This window comes from Benincasa hispida, chromosome 11 (genome assembly GCF_009727055.1).
Source record: "Benincasa hispida cultivar B227 chromosome 11, ASM972705v1, whole genome shotgun sequence".
In the NCBI taxonomy this organism is placed as follows: Eukaryota; Viridiplantae; Streptophyta; class Magnoliopsida; order Cucurbitales; family Cucurbitaceae; genus Benincasa; species Benincasa hispida.
The window spans coordinates 45,847,163-45,861,727 of NC_052359.1; the positions used below are offsets into that span (position 1 = coordinate 45,847,163).

Genomic DNA, 14,565 nt, shown 5'->3' on the forward strand with positions numbered 1-14,565 from the left:
AGTAAACCAAAAAGTAAAAATAAAGGATTTTTAAGCCCTAATCTTCTCATATGCTTGTATAAATTTGATAAACACTTCCAAAAAAAGGAAAAAAATCAAAGTAACTTTTAACTTAACAATAATTAATGCATCCTTCCAATAAGTCAGAGGTTCGAGATCTCGTCTATATAATTAATGTACTAAAAATTACACCGACGACAATAATAATAATTGAGGTAGATGTAATTGAAATTTGAAAGTTTTAGTAAAGGGACTTATGTTGAACTTGATATTATTTTTCTAAGACTCGTCATTATGCGACTAACCTATTAATAAGAACATAATGTTTTAACCGCATATTTTTAGTTCAATAATTGTAAGGTGTGGGAATGAACTATCACCGTTTGAAATAATAATCCTATGCTTTAATAAGTTGTAACTATACTTAAGAGACAATTTGAAAATTATAGTCCTTACTTTATTGCCTTATAAGCCACAAATTTCTAGTCCTAGAGGCTCTAAGAATAAGTTACTATTTTTTTTTTTGTTTTAATTTAAATAATGATATACATTTTAAATTACAAAATTTATTTAAAAATAATATACGAGTCTAACCAAGTTGAAAGTATATAAAAATAAAATTCAACATTCTAAAAGTATATAGGTTAAAATGAATCAAAATAAAAAAAAAAAATATAGAAACCGAAAAAGGTATTTAAACGTAAATTAAAGGAAAATGTGTGATTGCTCATAACAATTTGGTCGAATAAATGGGGCTTGAGATATAGTTGGGCCTTAAAATTGGAGGCCCATAAACAACTAATTGGGCTTTAGGCCCAAATAGCCGACGCGCGCGCTCTTAGACGCCAACAAATTTCAGCAGATTTCGAAATTTGAGGGAAATTGAAATCGAAATCGAAACTGATAGATAGGCGCTTGTTCTTTCTCTTCTCTTTGTTCGTTTCTTGCTCGATTTGGTTTTTCATGGAGTCAATTGCAGCAGCCGTAGCGACAGTCTCTCTAGAAGAAGACGATTGGGAGCTTTGCAACGATGATGGCTTCGTCTATAAGCGGAAAAGGCGCCGGCTCGACCCAGCGGAAGCCGTCGCAGCTCGCTCGTCGGTGGCTCAGGCCGTGGACCTTGAGGCGGAGGAGAATCGGCGACGAGAGGGCAGGAGGAAGACGTTGTTGAAGGTTAGAGCAAAGTACCAGAGAGAAATGGAGCAGTGGGAGGTTTTGTCGGGCAATTTGCGGGAGATGGAGGAGAGGACTCGGAAGTTGCAGGAACAGTACCGACGGGATGGGGAAGAAGGAACGGCGTCGCTTCTTGAAGCTTCCTCGTTGACTGTAGTTCGGGAGAAGGAGGTTTCTTGCGCGTCAATGGTGGACGATCTTCTCTCTCAGGTAAATGGGTGTTCTGGTCTTGTGTCATAATTTAGGATAATGGGGGCAATAGAAATTTTACGGATCCAGGCGTTGAGTTGCTTAGGAATTTCCTCAAATTGCTCGTAATTCATCATTCGTTGGTAAGATTTCATGCCTAGAGAGAAGATTTTTCCAGTTCAGTTTTGCCTCTTTTTATTATTATTATCTGTAGATTGGGTTAAACTGTGTTTCGAACTAATTATTCCTCTACTTGCTTGACAAATTCATCGGATAAATGGCTTTCGTCTTTCAGTGTAAGGTCTAGTTTTGGAAAGTCAAATCAAAATGACCCACTACTAACAATGTCGAGCATTTGATTAAGAGAACGTACAAATCTCAAATTGCTCACTTTTGCCCAAACTGTTATTCTACTTTTCCATTTTCGCCCAAATGTTGTTCGAATTTCTCATTTACTACACTTCAAAAGATGGCTTTTAAGGCAAGGACTCGAGAGTTGAGAGATGGCAGGCATATCATCAAATTGAGAATATTGTGTTCTAGTTTCTGAGTCGGAACTTCGTAATTTAAAACTTTGAAGTTTTGTTGTCTACTGGAGTTAGGCCATAGAGTAGGAAAATTGAAGGTGTCTTTTGTTGTGGACGAAACCCATGTTGAACATTTTTGCTGGTCTCTACATACTTTTTTGCCTCTGGCTGCTGCTGTAGTAACAATATCTAAAGTGCAAACTGTGTAGGTGGAAGCTCAGGAAGCCATCATTCACAATGTTTCAAGGTTTTGTGATATAGCTGAAGCATTGTGCCAGACGGAAGAAGACCGATTCAAACAGTGTTTAATCGATCTTCCCATTTGGAGTTCACCTCGCGAGCTCATGGCCTCATTGTGCGACGAGTAACTATGCAGACAACGCAGAAAAACAGAAAACTGGGGACCTTCCATTTGTAAGATCTTGCAGTGTAAAATCTGATTTAAATCCTATGAAATCACCAAAATGTAGCCTACTTGTGGAGATCACATTGATGGTGAACCTTTTAAGTGTGTGCCTCTCCCCCATTACTCATCATGCTCGATGACTTGGTCAATTGTCGATATTCCAACAATCTCAATTTGTAGAAATGTCGATGAAAATATTGACATGTTATAAATATTTTATCTTGTGGGTGTTATTGGTCTTCCTCGTGCTTCCTTTCTCTGATTCTTGATGATGCTTTTAAGTAGGAAATGTAGGGTTTCTGTATACAGGCTTGCTTATCAGTTGGGCACAAGGCATCAAGATTTATTTACAACCATTATGATCAGTGAATTTCTCATTATCTAAGTCCCAACAGAATTCAGAAATATTACATGCCAAGATTCTTGATTATTGGAAAGATGGGTGCCATCACTCAATGATGATCCTATACATCTGTTGAAAGAAGCAGAGATTCTCAAACTTCTGACCTGACAACAATCCAAATTCTGTTGCATATTCTGGTTTGGCTTATTGGGCATTCTCATAGAACTACAACTAAAGTTAAACTATGCTTTCTAGGGTTTTCTTTCATTGGATCAGTAACACTTGTTAAAGCAGAAGAAGGAGCTTTTTGGCGTTTCTTCGATCATGCCGTGTGAAGCTTCCCCTGAGCCATGTCTGACAGCCATCAAGGAATTTGTACCGGGAGATTCGGGTGGCATCACGACATTTTCAGAAGCACATATCCGAGGTGGGATCACAGGTGCTCGTGGTGATATTCTAGAGAGCGATTGCAATAGCATCTGTATAATCTGGCTGAAGTTTGGCCTTGTATTTGGATCTTCCCTCCAACATGATGTCACTATTAAAGCTAAGTCCTCCGGAAGGTTTTCGGCACTGGGCCTCATGTTCTGAAATAACAAAGCTATTATTCAAAACAGGATATTTGAAAGGCTACAAATTTGTTTATTTACTTGTTGCTAATGGCTATAACTATAAGTACTTGTTTAGCCATGCATTTCCTGTAAAAAGCCATATGGCATCTCCAAGTTTAATATTAATATTGTTATTTTGCAGTTTCTTGTTCTTCTAGATGCTACATTTTTACATTGCAGAATAAAGTAAATGCAATGAACTGCTTGACATATCATTGATTGTTTCTTTCTTTTTATGATAATTCTATGCTTGCGATGTGAGTTTGATTTTAATATATACAACAATATTAACATTTACATAACAATATCATATTGCAAATCTTACGTATAAGTTTTGAATATGAACATAGAAAGTGTTATATAAACAATTCTTCAATCAAACTAAAAGAGGACTTTTTTATAAAGAAATTGGTTGTAAGGATCTCAGTCATTAGACAAACTCCATCCTTTATCCCCTGGTATAAATCCCAACGAATTAGTCATTAATATCCCTGTATTGAATAGCAATTGGTTCGTTGGTTGGTTTTCATTGACTTTAAGAGTCTCAGTTTCCTTGTTTATTCAAGGATCTCGTTCCCATTCAGTTGTGGAATGACGCTCATATTTTTTGTCTTCAAGGATTGCTTTCTTCGGTTGCTCGCTGGTATTTTGTTGGCAATGGGTTTAAATATTTTGTAATATATAGCATTGGGTTCTCTTCGGGAGTTGTTTTGTTAGGTTCTTTAAGAGTTTGCTTTACAATATATCTCAATAGTTTTGTCTACCTTTGTTTTACTTTGTTTCTCCTCTCTAGAATGTCATTGCATCTTTGAGTACTAGTCTTTTATTTTTTTTTTTTAAATGAAAAGTTTTGTTTCTTTTTTAAGAGAAGAGAAATAAGATTTTTAAGAAAATGGAAAAGGAGAGGGAGGGAAAAAAAAAAAACTGGAAACTCATAGGTGTTCGTGTGACATTCCAGGGCTCATTGTATAATCAAAAGACAACATTTTATGACATCAAGCTTACCTTAAAAGCAGCTGCATATGCCGCCTGTAAATTCGACATGCCTTCGAAAGGCAACCTGTTAAGGATGAGCTCCCACAATACAATGGCAAAACTGTAGGCATCAACTTTATGATTATAATGCTTTTTATCTCCATGTTTTAAGGTGACTGTGCTATAGAGCTGCCAACAAATGAAAAATGGAAGTTGTTTAAGACCCAGCAAGGAAATGCTTAAGAGCTCTATAATCAAATATTCAACAATAAAGAAAGAGGGGGAAGGGAAAAAACGCACCTCTGGAGCCATCCACCTGTATGTTCCTGTTTCTGCAGTCATCATCTCTGTTACTGATTCTTCTCTTGCCAAACCAAAATCAGCAAGCTTAACTGTTTTATGGTCTGCAGTCAATATCAAGTTTTCTGCAATAAAAGGGTCTCATTAGAGCTAGAGAATTTCATCAATTGAATGTTGTAGGTTAAACATGTAATATTTTCGGGTATGCAGTTGACAATCCAACAAGTTCTCTCATCTCAGCTACATGCATCGAAACCGGATTCAGTAACCAAATTTATATTTGTTTCGGAGCAATCAGATTGTGGGACAAGAAAATTCTTAAATTCAATTTTGAACCTCTCATGGGGGTAATAAAGTGTCATGTTGAATCCACACAAGAAATGTTTAAGATTCTCACATTACAAATCCTCAATTGTTTTCTTCAAGGCTGTCTCTACTCTCTAATTCAAACCAGACTAGAAAGAAAGGTAACATTTTGATTAATGGCTGACAACTCTAAGTTGAATTCCATGAAATTCTGGGAGAAAATAACAATTGATGCTTAGGAAGACCTCAATTCAAACAGCAAAAACCAATTCTAACTACTATATCAGAAGTCCATCTCGTTTGGAACCAAAATCACTAGCCCTCTTAGAAAGAAAAGGCTCGATTTCTTTTCCTTCTCTCTTCCAATTCTCTCCCTGTACTATGTTTGACAGAAGAATAAGGAAGTTTCCAGGGAAGAAGGAAATGAAAAATCTACCAAATGGATTCTTTATCATACACAAATCAGTAAATGGCATGGGAGTGCCATCTATCAGAATCCAGAGATTAGTGTAAATGTATGTACCTGGTTTAAGGTCACGGTGAATAATTCCATGGGAGTGTAAACATTCCATTGCACGAGCAATATCAAGCGCAAACCCGATTGCCACATCAAGTTCCAAGCTCCTTGGCCTCAAATTCAAGAGATATTTGCGCAATGTGCCACCTGTGAGTAATTCAGTCACTATAACCATCATAGGTTCCTTGCAAGCGCCAATAAACTGAAAAAAAGAAGAACACCAACCGAGAATCACTGTTAGAACTTGAGAGACACTATAAAAAGTAAATGAACAACTTCCAGAACTAAGTATGAAATTCAGATATAGAAGCAAAAGTTCTAAATGTAGACGTGATCATTGCCTTCACCAAGTTTTTGTGTTTCACTTTGGACAACATTGCAACCTCTCTAGCAAACCGAGCTTCTCTTCTGGCCATCCTCTCAGGGGTATCTCCTTTACCCACCATTTTTATAGCCACAATCTGATTTTTGTATCTGAGAGAAGAGAGAAAGAGACAGAGTTTAAAGAGAGAGACAGAAAGGTCTTTAATATATCTGATTTCAGACGGACAAAGAAAAACAGAAAAAAAAAAAAAAAACCAATTAACATCAGAAAAAACGTACTTTCCCTCATACACCTTGGCATGGGCACCTTCCCCAATCTTTGGCCCAACAAAAAGATGCTTAGGATCAATCAACCATTTGGCATCTAAATTGAATTCACCAGTGGAATAAAACCCATTACCAGAACCCATCTCTCCAGTCAGGACTTTTATCAAACACCTTCAGGGCACTTCCTTACTTCCTTCTCCTCTCAATTCACACACAAAAACCTTTCCCAAAAAAGACCCATCAGAGATTCAAAGGGTACGGACACAGTACTAAAGCAAAGACAAAAGAACTAAAAAAACCCATGTTTGATTCTGAACAAACCCATCCCTAAAATCCCGCTAGCCGATCCAGAAATTGAACGGATTCTTGTGCTTGGTGGGAAAAGAATATACTCCCTCCACATGTAGGAAAACGCAAAACCAGCAGCCCCTGAATATAAAATTGGGAAAATTGGTATATAGAGTAATAGAAATCAGAAAAAGAGTTAATGTCAGAAGCAGGGGAGGCAATAAATAATTGAATGTATCAATGGAATGGGAGCAAAGCAATGAAAATGAAGGTGAAGGGACAAAGTTGAGATGTGAATTTGATGCTGCTTCTCCCCGTATGGAAGTGAATGCGGTTGCCATCTGCAATTTAAAGCTGCAAAAAAAGAGAGTTTGTGAGTTATTGTCACTGTACAGCGGCTCGTGATTTGACTTTGAATGCAAAATTGAGAGAATAAAAACAGAGAGAGAAGAGACGATTGGATTGCAAAGTGAAATCCGGATGCACGGATAAGGACAAGATCTGTAATGCTGAAAATTGCTATGAAAAAAGGAAAAAAAAAAAAAAAAACAATCCCTTTGTTTTTGTTTATAACGAAGGACAAGTCTATAGTATCTTGTTGGATAATGAAAAATGTGTTTTTGAATTGTGGAAGTGAATTTATCCTCTTTTTTTCATTTTTCCTTTGTGAAGTGGGGGTAAATTATAAACAGATTAAATTTCGATTTTATTAAAAAAAAAAAATTAGAGGTTTGAATTTTTCACCCTCTACAAGAAGTTTGATTTTTTTTTTTTTACCATTTATGAAAATTTCAGACTTTAAAATTGATATTATAAGTTCAGGTTAATTATACTCGTATTGGTAGAAAAAAAATTGAATTGTGTGAGAAAGAAAAAAAAAACATAGTTATATTCAACCAATAAATTTAATAAATTAAGGCTCATTTGGTAACAATTTTATTTTTTGTTTTTGTTTTTGAAAATTAAGGATATGACACTACTTCCACCTCCAAATTTATTCTTTTCTTATCCACTCTTTATAATAAATTGTTTAAAAAATCAAGCTAAAATTTGAAAATTTAAAAAAATAGCTTTCAAAAAAATCCTTTTGTTTTTTGAAGTTAGCTAAAAACCCAACCATTGTAGTTAGAAAAGATATAAATCATTAAAAGAAATGTGGATGAAATAAGCTTAATTTTAAAAAACAAAAATAAAAAATCAAATGGTTGTCAAATGAAACCTAAAAAATGGAATTTAACTGGGTCAAGAAGATATATAGTACATATTTAGAAATTAAGACCTAGTAAAATATATTATATATATAAAGTTTTATTTAAGCTTGTGAAACACTCAAAATATATAAATATATAGAGAGGCTTGTGACACCATGTGAATATGTTTTTTAAATTGTTGAGAAAAGACCTATAATATTTTGTTTTTTATAGATGATATTTAAAATATTTTTTTTTACATGTACACCCAACAAAGAAAGAGTGCATGAGAATTCAAACCTATCATCTTAGCAAACCATTTTAATTTTGTTTTAGTTAAGTTTTTGTTGGATATATATATTGAAAGAAAGTAAAATTTTGGTGAATATTTAAAACATAAAATTAATTTAATTTGTAGATTAAATTCATTATTTAGAAACTTTCAAATTGAATTGAAATCAAATTAAAATGATGTTTTATGTACAAATTTAATATGTATGAAAGTTAAATTTGTAATTTTTTCAATTTGAATGAGTTATGTTTGATTTTTATCATGCAACAACTGAATTGAGTTAAATTTGACAAATATTTCGGTTTTTATATTTATTTAATTTTATTATGTAATTTGGAGAGTTACTAAGTTGCTAGTCTATAAATAACAACTTGCTTCTTCATTTGTAACAACTCATTCCAAATTGAAGAGTTCTCTCTTTTCTTTATTTCTTTCTTTTGTTATTGAGTTGAGTTGAGAACAAGTATCTAAGAGTTCTGTCAAATCCAAATAGTTTGAGGGTATAGTTCTACTAGAGTTAATCATTGTATCATACTGAGACGATCGTTATAGTATGCTTACAGCCCGTATAGAGCAAATAATTGTCTTTAGAACAGCGCTTACCAGAAGTATGCCTCCACTACGTTTTGAGTCTCCAAAGTTTGCTAATATATTAAGTTCTATATATATCATTTTCCCCAACAATTTTAAATGCACAAGGTTAGTAGTTTTATAAACCTAAATTTATCTAACTTAAATCTTTATAATTCTCAATTAGTAAACTATAAATAAAATCAAATAAATTTATATATTAAATATGAGGGTAATACTGTTTTTTTCATAATTTTTTTAAACAAATACCATTTTTCCTAATTTAGGAGGTAAATACTCACTCTCTCTTTTTAGTATTAATAATTTGATATAATGAAATAATAAAATAATAAAAACGATAAGAATATTAACAGTATTAAATTGTTATTAAACGGAGGAGAAAGAGAAGATGGGGAAGGGCAAAGTGCCTCTTAGTTCTTATTCAACTTTAAATTGTTCAAGTATATATAAAAATGTTTTTTACAAGTTTTACTTATAGGATTTTAAAAAATATATATATATATATATATTTAAATTAACAAAGAATTAATATTATAATAGTGGATGATGGCAAAACATGGGCCAGATAAATCTCACATTACCTTTTATGTGCCAACACGTTTTTTTTTTTTTATGATATTCGTGAATTCAGATTAACTATAATCCGTTTGATCCTATAATATTTGGATATCATGAAAATCTATAGAAACTAATAAGTTAAATTTATATTTTGAACATAGACGATTAGTAAATGCAATAAAATTTTTAGACTATGAAGATGAACTTATTTTTAAAGTTATCAGTATTCTCTTTTAAATTAGGTTTAGATAAAAGGAACTGGAACAATCGAAGAAGGCATGAGTCAAAGGGTTTGTAAATAAGCGAGCCTTGTAAAAGAATAGGCTTGCCTCGATAACCTTAGCAAGCAATTGGGTAGTTCTAATCCAATTTCCTTCTTCTTTTAAGTTTGCTCTGTTCGACTTGAATCTAAATGGTGTTTAGTCTATTCCATCTCGATTTATTTTTTATGTTATATTTTTCATTATAGATTTGTCTTTTAAGTCGAAAAACACCCATAACAATAGTATTGAAAAAAAATTATAAAAATTAATAGTATGAGTTGTGAAACGTCTAATTAGAATATTCGTAAAAATAAAAAAAAAATAAAAATAAAAAAAGTCACTCTCATAGCCATAGTAAAATATTGTATTTCTCAATGCTTCTCTCTCTAACATCCTTTCTCTTTCCCATCATTTCATTTTCTTTCCTTTTTTAAAAATAAAATTTGGTTCACCAAATACCCTTGTTTTCAATTGATTTGTGAATAATTATAATATGAAACAATCTATTTACATAGATTACTTTATAATAGAATTCAATCATAATTTGTTACATATGCTATGTTGTATTTTTTGTTTACTACTACCATGTTGTATCTATCTATATCTATATTAAATGTATGGTATTAGATTTTTATGTACATGTCAACATTTTCTCTAATACTTTTTATATTTCTATATATTCGACATTGACATGTGGGACATAAATTGACATTTCTATTATATCGTTAAAAAAATTCATTAAACATAAAAAATAAACAACAAAGAATCACTAATGTAAAAATAACATAAATATAAACTTATTAACATGTTTAAAGCATAAAAGATTTATTTATCAATTTAAATATTTTATTTATTTTATTTTATATTTTTCTATAAATAATCATCAACATCGACATTTTATCGATATTTTTCATTTAGTTAAGATATTGATATTTATGTCGATATCAATATTTTAAACTTTGACTAAATGCAATCACTTTGATAGATTTGTAATATAGTTTCTATGTTTCGATTTCCTAATTATTTTTATAAAATTAGACCATATTGTATAAATATGTAATTTAACTATTTATATAATTTTTTACCCTACAACTTTCAGTTTTTCCAAATTAAAATCAAATTTGGCAGAAGTAAGTCTACTCAATTCACAAAAAACAATAACTCTCTCAAAACTAAATAAAATTCAAACAACAAAACAATTTTCATATCATCTTTCTTTAAAATAAATCTTCAAACAATTTTCATATCATTTTTCTTTAAAATAAATCTTCAAACTAGACATGTTCATATGATGATATTATATCAAATGGTTGTCCAAAAGAAAGTCTATTTAGAAGATAAAAATTAAAATACTTATTAAAAATTTGAGGAAAAGAATCTTTGCTAACACTTAACGATCCAATTTACTTCAATGTAATTTAGGTCTCGTTTGATAATCATTTTATTTTTTCATTTTGGTTTTTAACAATCAAACCTATTTCCTCCCATTTCTTACAACGACGATTTACATTTTTATTTACATCTTTTGTTAAGTATAATAGTTGAACTCTTAATCAAATTCCAAAAATAAAAACTAGTTTTTAAAAGCTACTTTTTTAGTTTTCAAATTTTAATTTAGATTTTTTAAACCATCAGTAAAAAGTAGATAACGGCCGAAGAAATTTGGAGTGAAAATAATGTTTATAAACTTAATTTTTAAAAATAAAAATAAAAATAAAATAAAATAGTTATCAAATATACCGTTAATGCAATTGAAATTTTTGGATAAAAAATGATTTACCTCACCAAGATTAGAGGTATAACAAATGTCTTTTGTCTCGTTGATAATTAATTCCTTACTAAAAATCCTTCCCTCTAAATTAAAATTTGTTGGAGGGCACGAAATATTATAAGATCAGACTTTTATCTTTACATTTTTTTCAATGATAGAATATTGTTTATTTCAAATCTAAATACACTCATGGTTTTACTTTTAATTTCCTAAAAAGACCTCATACCAATAAAAATATTGTGTTCATTTATATTCGTTATATACTTACTGTATTTTCCTTGGTTCTAAATTATTTAAGATCTTGGTTACTCTTTCAACATCTAATTCTATATATAATCTAAAAAGTAACTAAGTAGATAACTTAATCACGACACAACTCTTTTAAATATATACTCTCGAATCTCGATCAGGAGGTTAGAACTACCTTAACACAAAATTTCAAGTGGTTAGATATGAAGAATAAATTTGAAAAAAGGGCCAATATCAATTTCTACCTTAAAATTTTAGAAGTATATCAATTTAAATCCAATTTAAATCACAAACTAATATTTGTATTGATTTAAAATTAATATTTTTGTAAATTAATCTCAAGATAGTTGATTCACTTACGACAAACTAGAAAATGTAATTGCAACAATTATATATTTTGGATAATATTTTTCAGATTAAATCGATATTAATTTATATATTTATAAAAGTTTATGAGTTGAATTAGTCCAATCATTAGTTTATGATTTTAATTGACATAATTTTCAACCAGCAGAGGCAAATTGGAAATTTTGCAAAAAGGTATTATTTGGAATTTCAATTTTGAAAACATTAGCTTATGACACGTGTGAAAAGGATGGCCGTCGGATTTGGCACGTGGCCGAAGGCAAACGTTGACTAGGACACACCGACACGTTTAGAACTTTGGACGACTTGTCTGAAAATCCAAATTTGTTGAACGACATGACGTCATGTCGGTTCATAAACTTTAGAGCTGCCGATTAAAATCAATTATTAGCCTTTCTAACCTAACCTTTGTGACCTTGTCCCCCAAATTATTTTATGCTCATTGAAAATTTTCAGATTTATCATTATTTATTTTGGACTATATAGTAAAAATTATCCCGATTTATATGATGATAGATACAATTATACCTTTAAATTTTCAATTGTAAAAATTAAATCGTTAAATTTTTACAAATATTAAAATTGAACACTAAAACTTATAATAGTTATAGACATTAGATCTCAAATGATAAAAATTTAACATTATATAAGTTTGAGAGTCAAACTTTAATATTTGTATAAATTTAATGGCTCGTTTTTATAATTGAAAGTTTAAGTATGTGTTTGGGACAAAGATTATCCTAAGACTATAATTAACCATCTCTTGCTACAGTAAATACTATTTTGTATTCTCAATTAGGTACCGTCAACATTATTTTAAAACTCTTATTTGCTACCGTATTTACTATTTATTGCAACTTTTACTATTTTTATTCATCATTTTTTTTATTATGTGTTAGAGTGTCTATTATTTTCTTCTCAAACTAAAATAATTTATACTTCAAACACATACTATCATAATCCAAATTACTATCATGACCCAAATTAAAATAATATATATTTCAAACACAAACTATTATAACACAGCTATAATAATCTAAGACCATACTTCATAAATAGTTTTGTAATTATTCAAAAAAAAAATTGGCTTAATTTTTTTTTATAAAAAAATATTTTTACTTGATTTCTTTTATTAAAATTGGAAAGGAGAAACAAATGGTAATATAAAACCCTAACAAGAATTAAAAGTTTAATATCCTATTAGATGTTGAAACTAATTTTATGTCTAATAAATTTATTAATTTTTCAAAAACATGTTAAATATGTAGAGATTTATTAGTTACAAATTAGAAAGTTTAGAGACATATTTGATATTTTTAAAAGTTAGGAATCTAAAAGATATAAAGTTGAAATTTCAACTACCTAATGGATTGAATATTTTTAGTAGTACACAAACCTATTTTACCATGAAATTTTTGAATATTTTACCATGAAAATGTTTCTAAAATAAATATTTTAAAGATTTTACCATGAAAATTTTGAAAATACTTTTTTGCTTGGTCAAAGAAAATTTTAAAGTAAAAAGATCCTAACATGGCTTTGACAACACTCTTAACTTTTTCCCATTATGTAGAATACTAAGATCAATGACTTTTGTACTTCAACTTGCCATTCAATCATTAATAATTATTATTATTATAATAATAATAAACTCCAAAAAATCAAAATTAACATTTTTCAACTCTAATATTTCAATCCAATATTAACCACCTCCTCTCTCTCTCTCTCTCAGAATTTCCATCTCATGTGTGTTTTGTGAATGGAAAATTTTGACTTTTTTCTTTGTATGGTAGTTTGAAGAGATCAAAGATACAATCTCCATGAAAAAGAGATTAAAAGTCATTAAATTAATTTCTTCAAACTTGAAAGAGTTTATAGTAGAGTAAAATACAACCAATCAAATTGGTGGAATAAAAGATTTAGTGTCAATGGGGAAATTTGAAGTAGTTGAAATGAATGAAGAACTTTTAGAGCACACTACATTAAAATATCATTTTGATTCCTTAAATTTAGATTTTTGTTCTATTTAATCTCCATATTTTTAATAATTCTCAAAATTAGTTCATAGTTCATACCATTATTTTATAGTTAACTCATCTAAAAAAATAATCTTATTGACGTTCGAATCTTGTTTGCGTTGGGCTTCGTCATGGGTCCCAATCGTCTTGATCGGTAGCCCGCTTCTACCTAGTTTGGTCACAAGATACTCCGAGCTATCCTGCATAAAAGACCCTCGCACTAGTCTAGTGTTGAACCTACTACACTTTGATGCTTAGGTTAGTATAAGGAGTGGCTAATTCAACTAAGCACAAAAGAAGGTTGGATCTCTTCTTTGGAGGCTTCCCCTTTGGGATGGTCGAATGAGGTTGTTTATAAGGGTTCTCTAACAAACACCCTTTGGTTACGTGTAACAACATCGATGTTAGAGACATTGCTAGCACACGAAGTTGCAGGGTGCCAATTTGAGTCCGACTCAATTATTTTACAATTGGTATACATTCACCGACTCAACTGATTGGCCCAAACCTCAAAACATTTACATATCTCTTTTGGGACACACTCTCTTATGTCTCTCCCTAATATGCTATGGACTTGAGTTCGCCTGTGGCCTTTGGATCTTGAATTGGACAATTATCAACAAATCTCTATCGACTACATTCCTTCAAAAATTTTAGAAAGATATTTATATTATTAATATTGTTATACCAAAATGGATAAAATATTAACTTGAAACTTACAATAAATGTGACTTTATTTAGGAAATTTTCTATAATTCTATTAATAATTGAACTAAAAGAGGGACAAAATGGACCATGGAAATGTTGAGTTTGTAGACTTTGGGAGATTATGGTTGTGTAAAGCTGACATAGGAATGAAAATGAAAAGGAAAAAGGGAAAGAAAAGGTAGAAAGAGTCTTCAGTATTTGTTCTTTTCGTTTGCTTTGTCAAAAAAGAAACGGTGCCTTTTTGGTATGTGAAAATAAAGTGTCGGTGAATAAGTGATTTGACTATTATTCTACATCGCTCCCCAACCCTCACCAATCATCCAAATTTTTGTG

The 14,565-nt window shown here is 30.7% G+C and overlaps 2 protein-coding genes across 3 annotated transcripts; one reads left to right on the plus strand and one right to left on the minus strand.

Moving 5' to 3' along the window:
• The first annotated feature begins 778 nt into the window (after positions 1-778).
• On the plus strand, positions 779-2,498 carry LOC120091144. The gene is made up of 2 exons (XM_039049012.1): positions 779-1,383; positions 2,099-2,498. The coding sequence occupies exons 1-2, from the start codon at positions 964-966 to the stop codon at positions 2,255-2,257; spliced, it is 579 nt and encodes a 192-aa protein (XP_038904940.1). The 5' UTR covers positions 779-963; the 3' UTR covers positions 2,258-2,498.
• Positions 2,499-2,637: 139 nt separating this feature from the next.
• On the minus strand, positions 2,638-6,750 carry LOC120091142 (serine/threonine-protein kinase STY13-like). Of its 2 annotated transcripts, none has more exons than XM_039049011.1 (6): positions 5,951-6,750; positions 5,695-5,821; positions 5,354-5,549; positions 4,525-4,649; positions 4,255-4,413; positions 2,638-3,225 (listed from the first exon to the last, which is right to left on the minus strand). In XM_039049011.1, the coding sequence occupies exons 1-6, from the start codon at positions 6,079-6,081 to the stop codon at positions 2,911-2,913; spliced, it is 1,053 nt and encodes a 350-aa protein (XP_038904939.1). In that variant the 5' UTR covers positions 6,082-6,750; the 3' UTR covers positions 2,638-2,910. The 2 variants fall into 2 exon arrangements, with proteins under 2 accessions (XP_038904939.1, XP_038904938.1); XM_039049010.1 differs by having other exon boundaries at positions 5,689-5,821; positions 5,951-6,747.
• Positions 6,751-14,565: the final 7,815 nt, after the last annotated feature.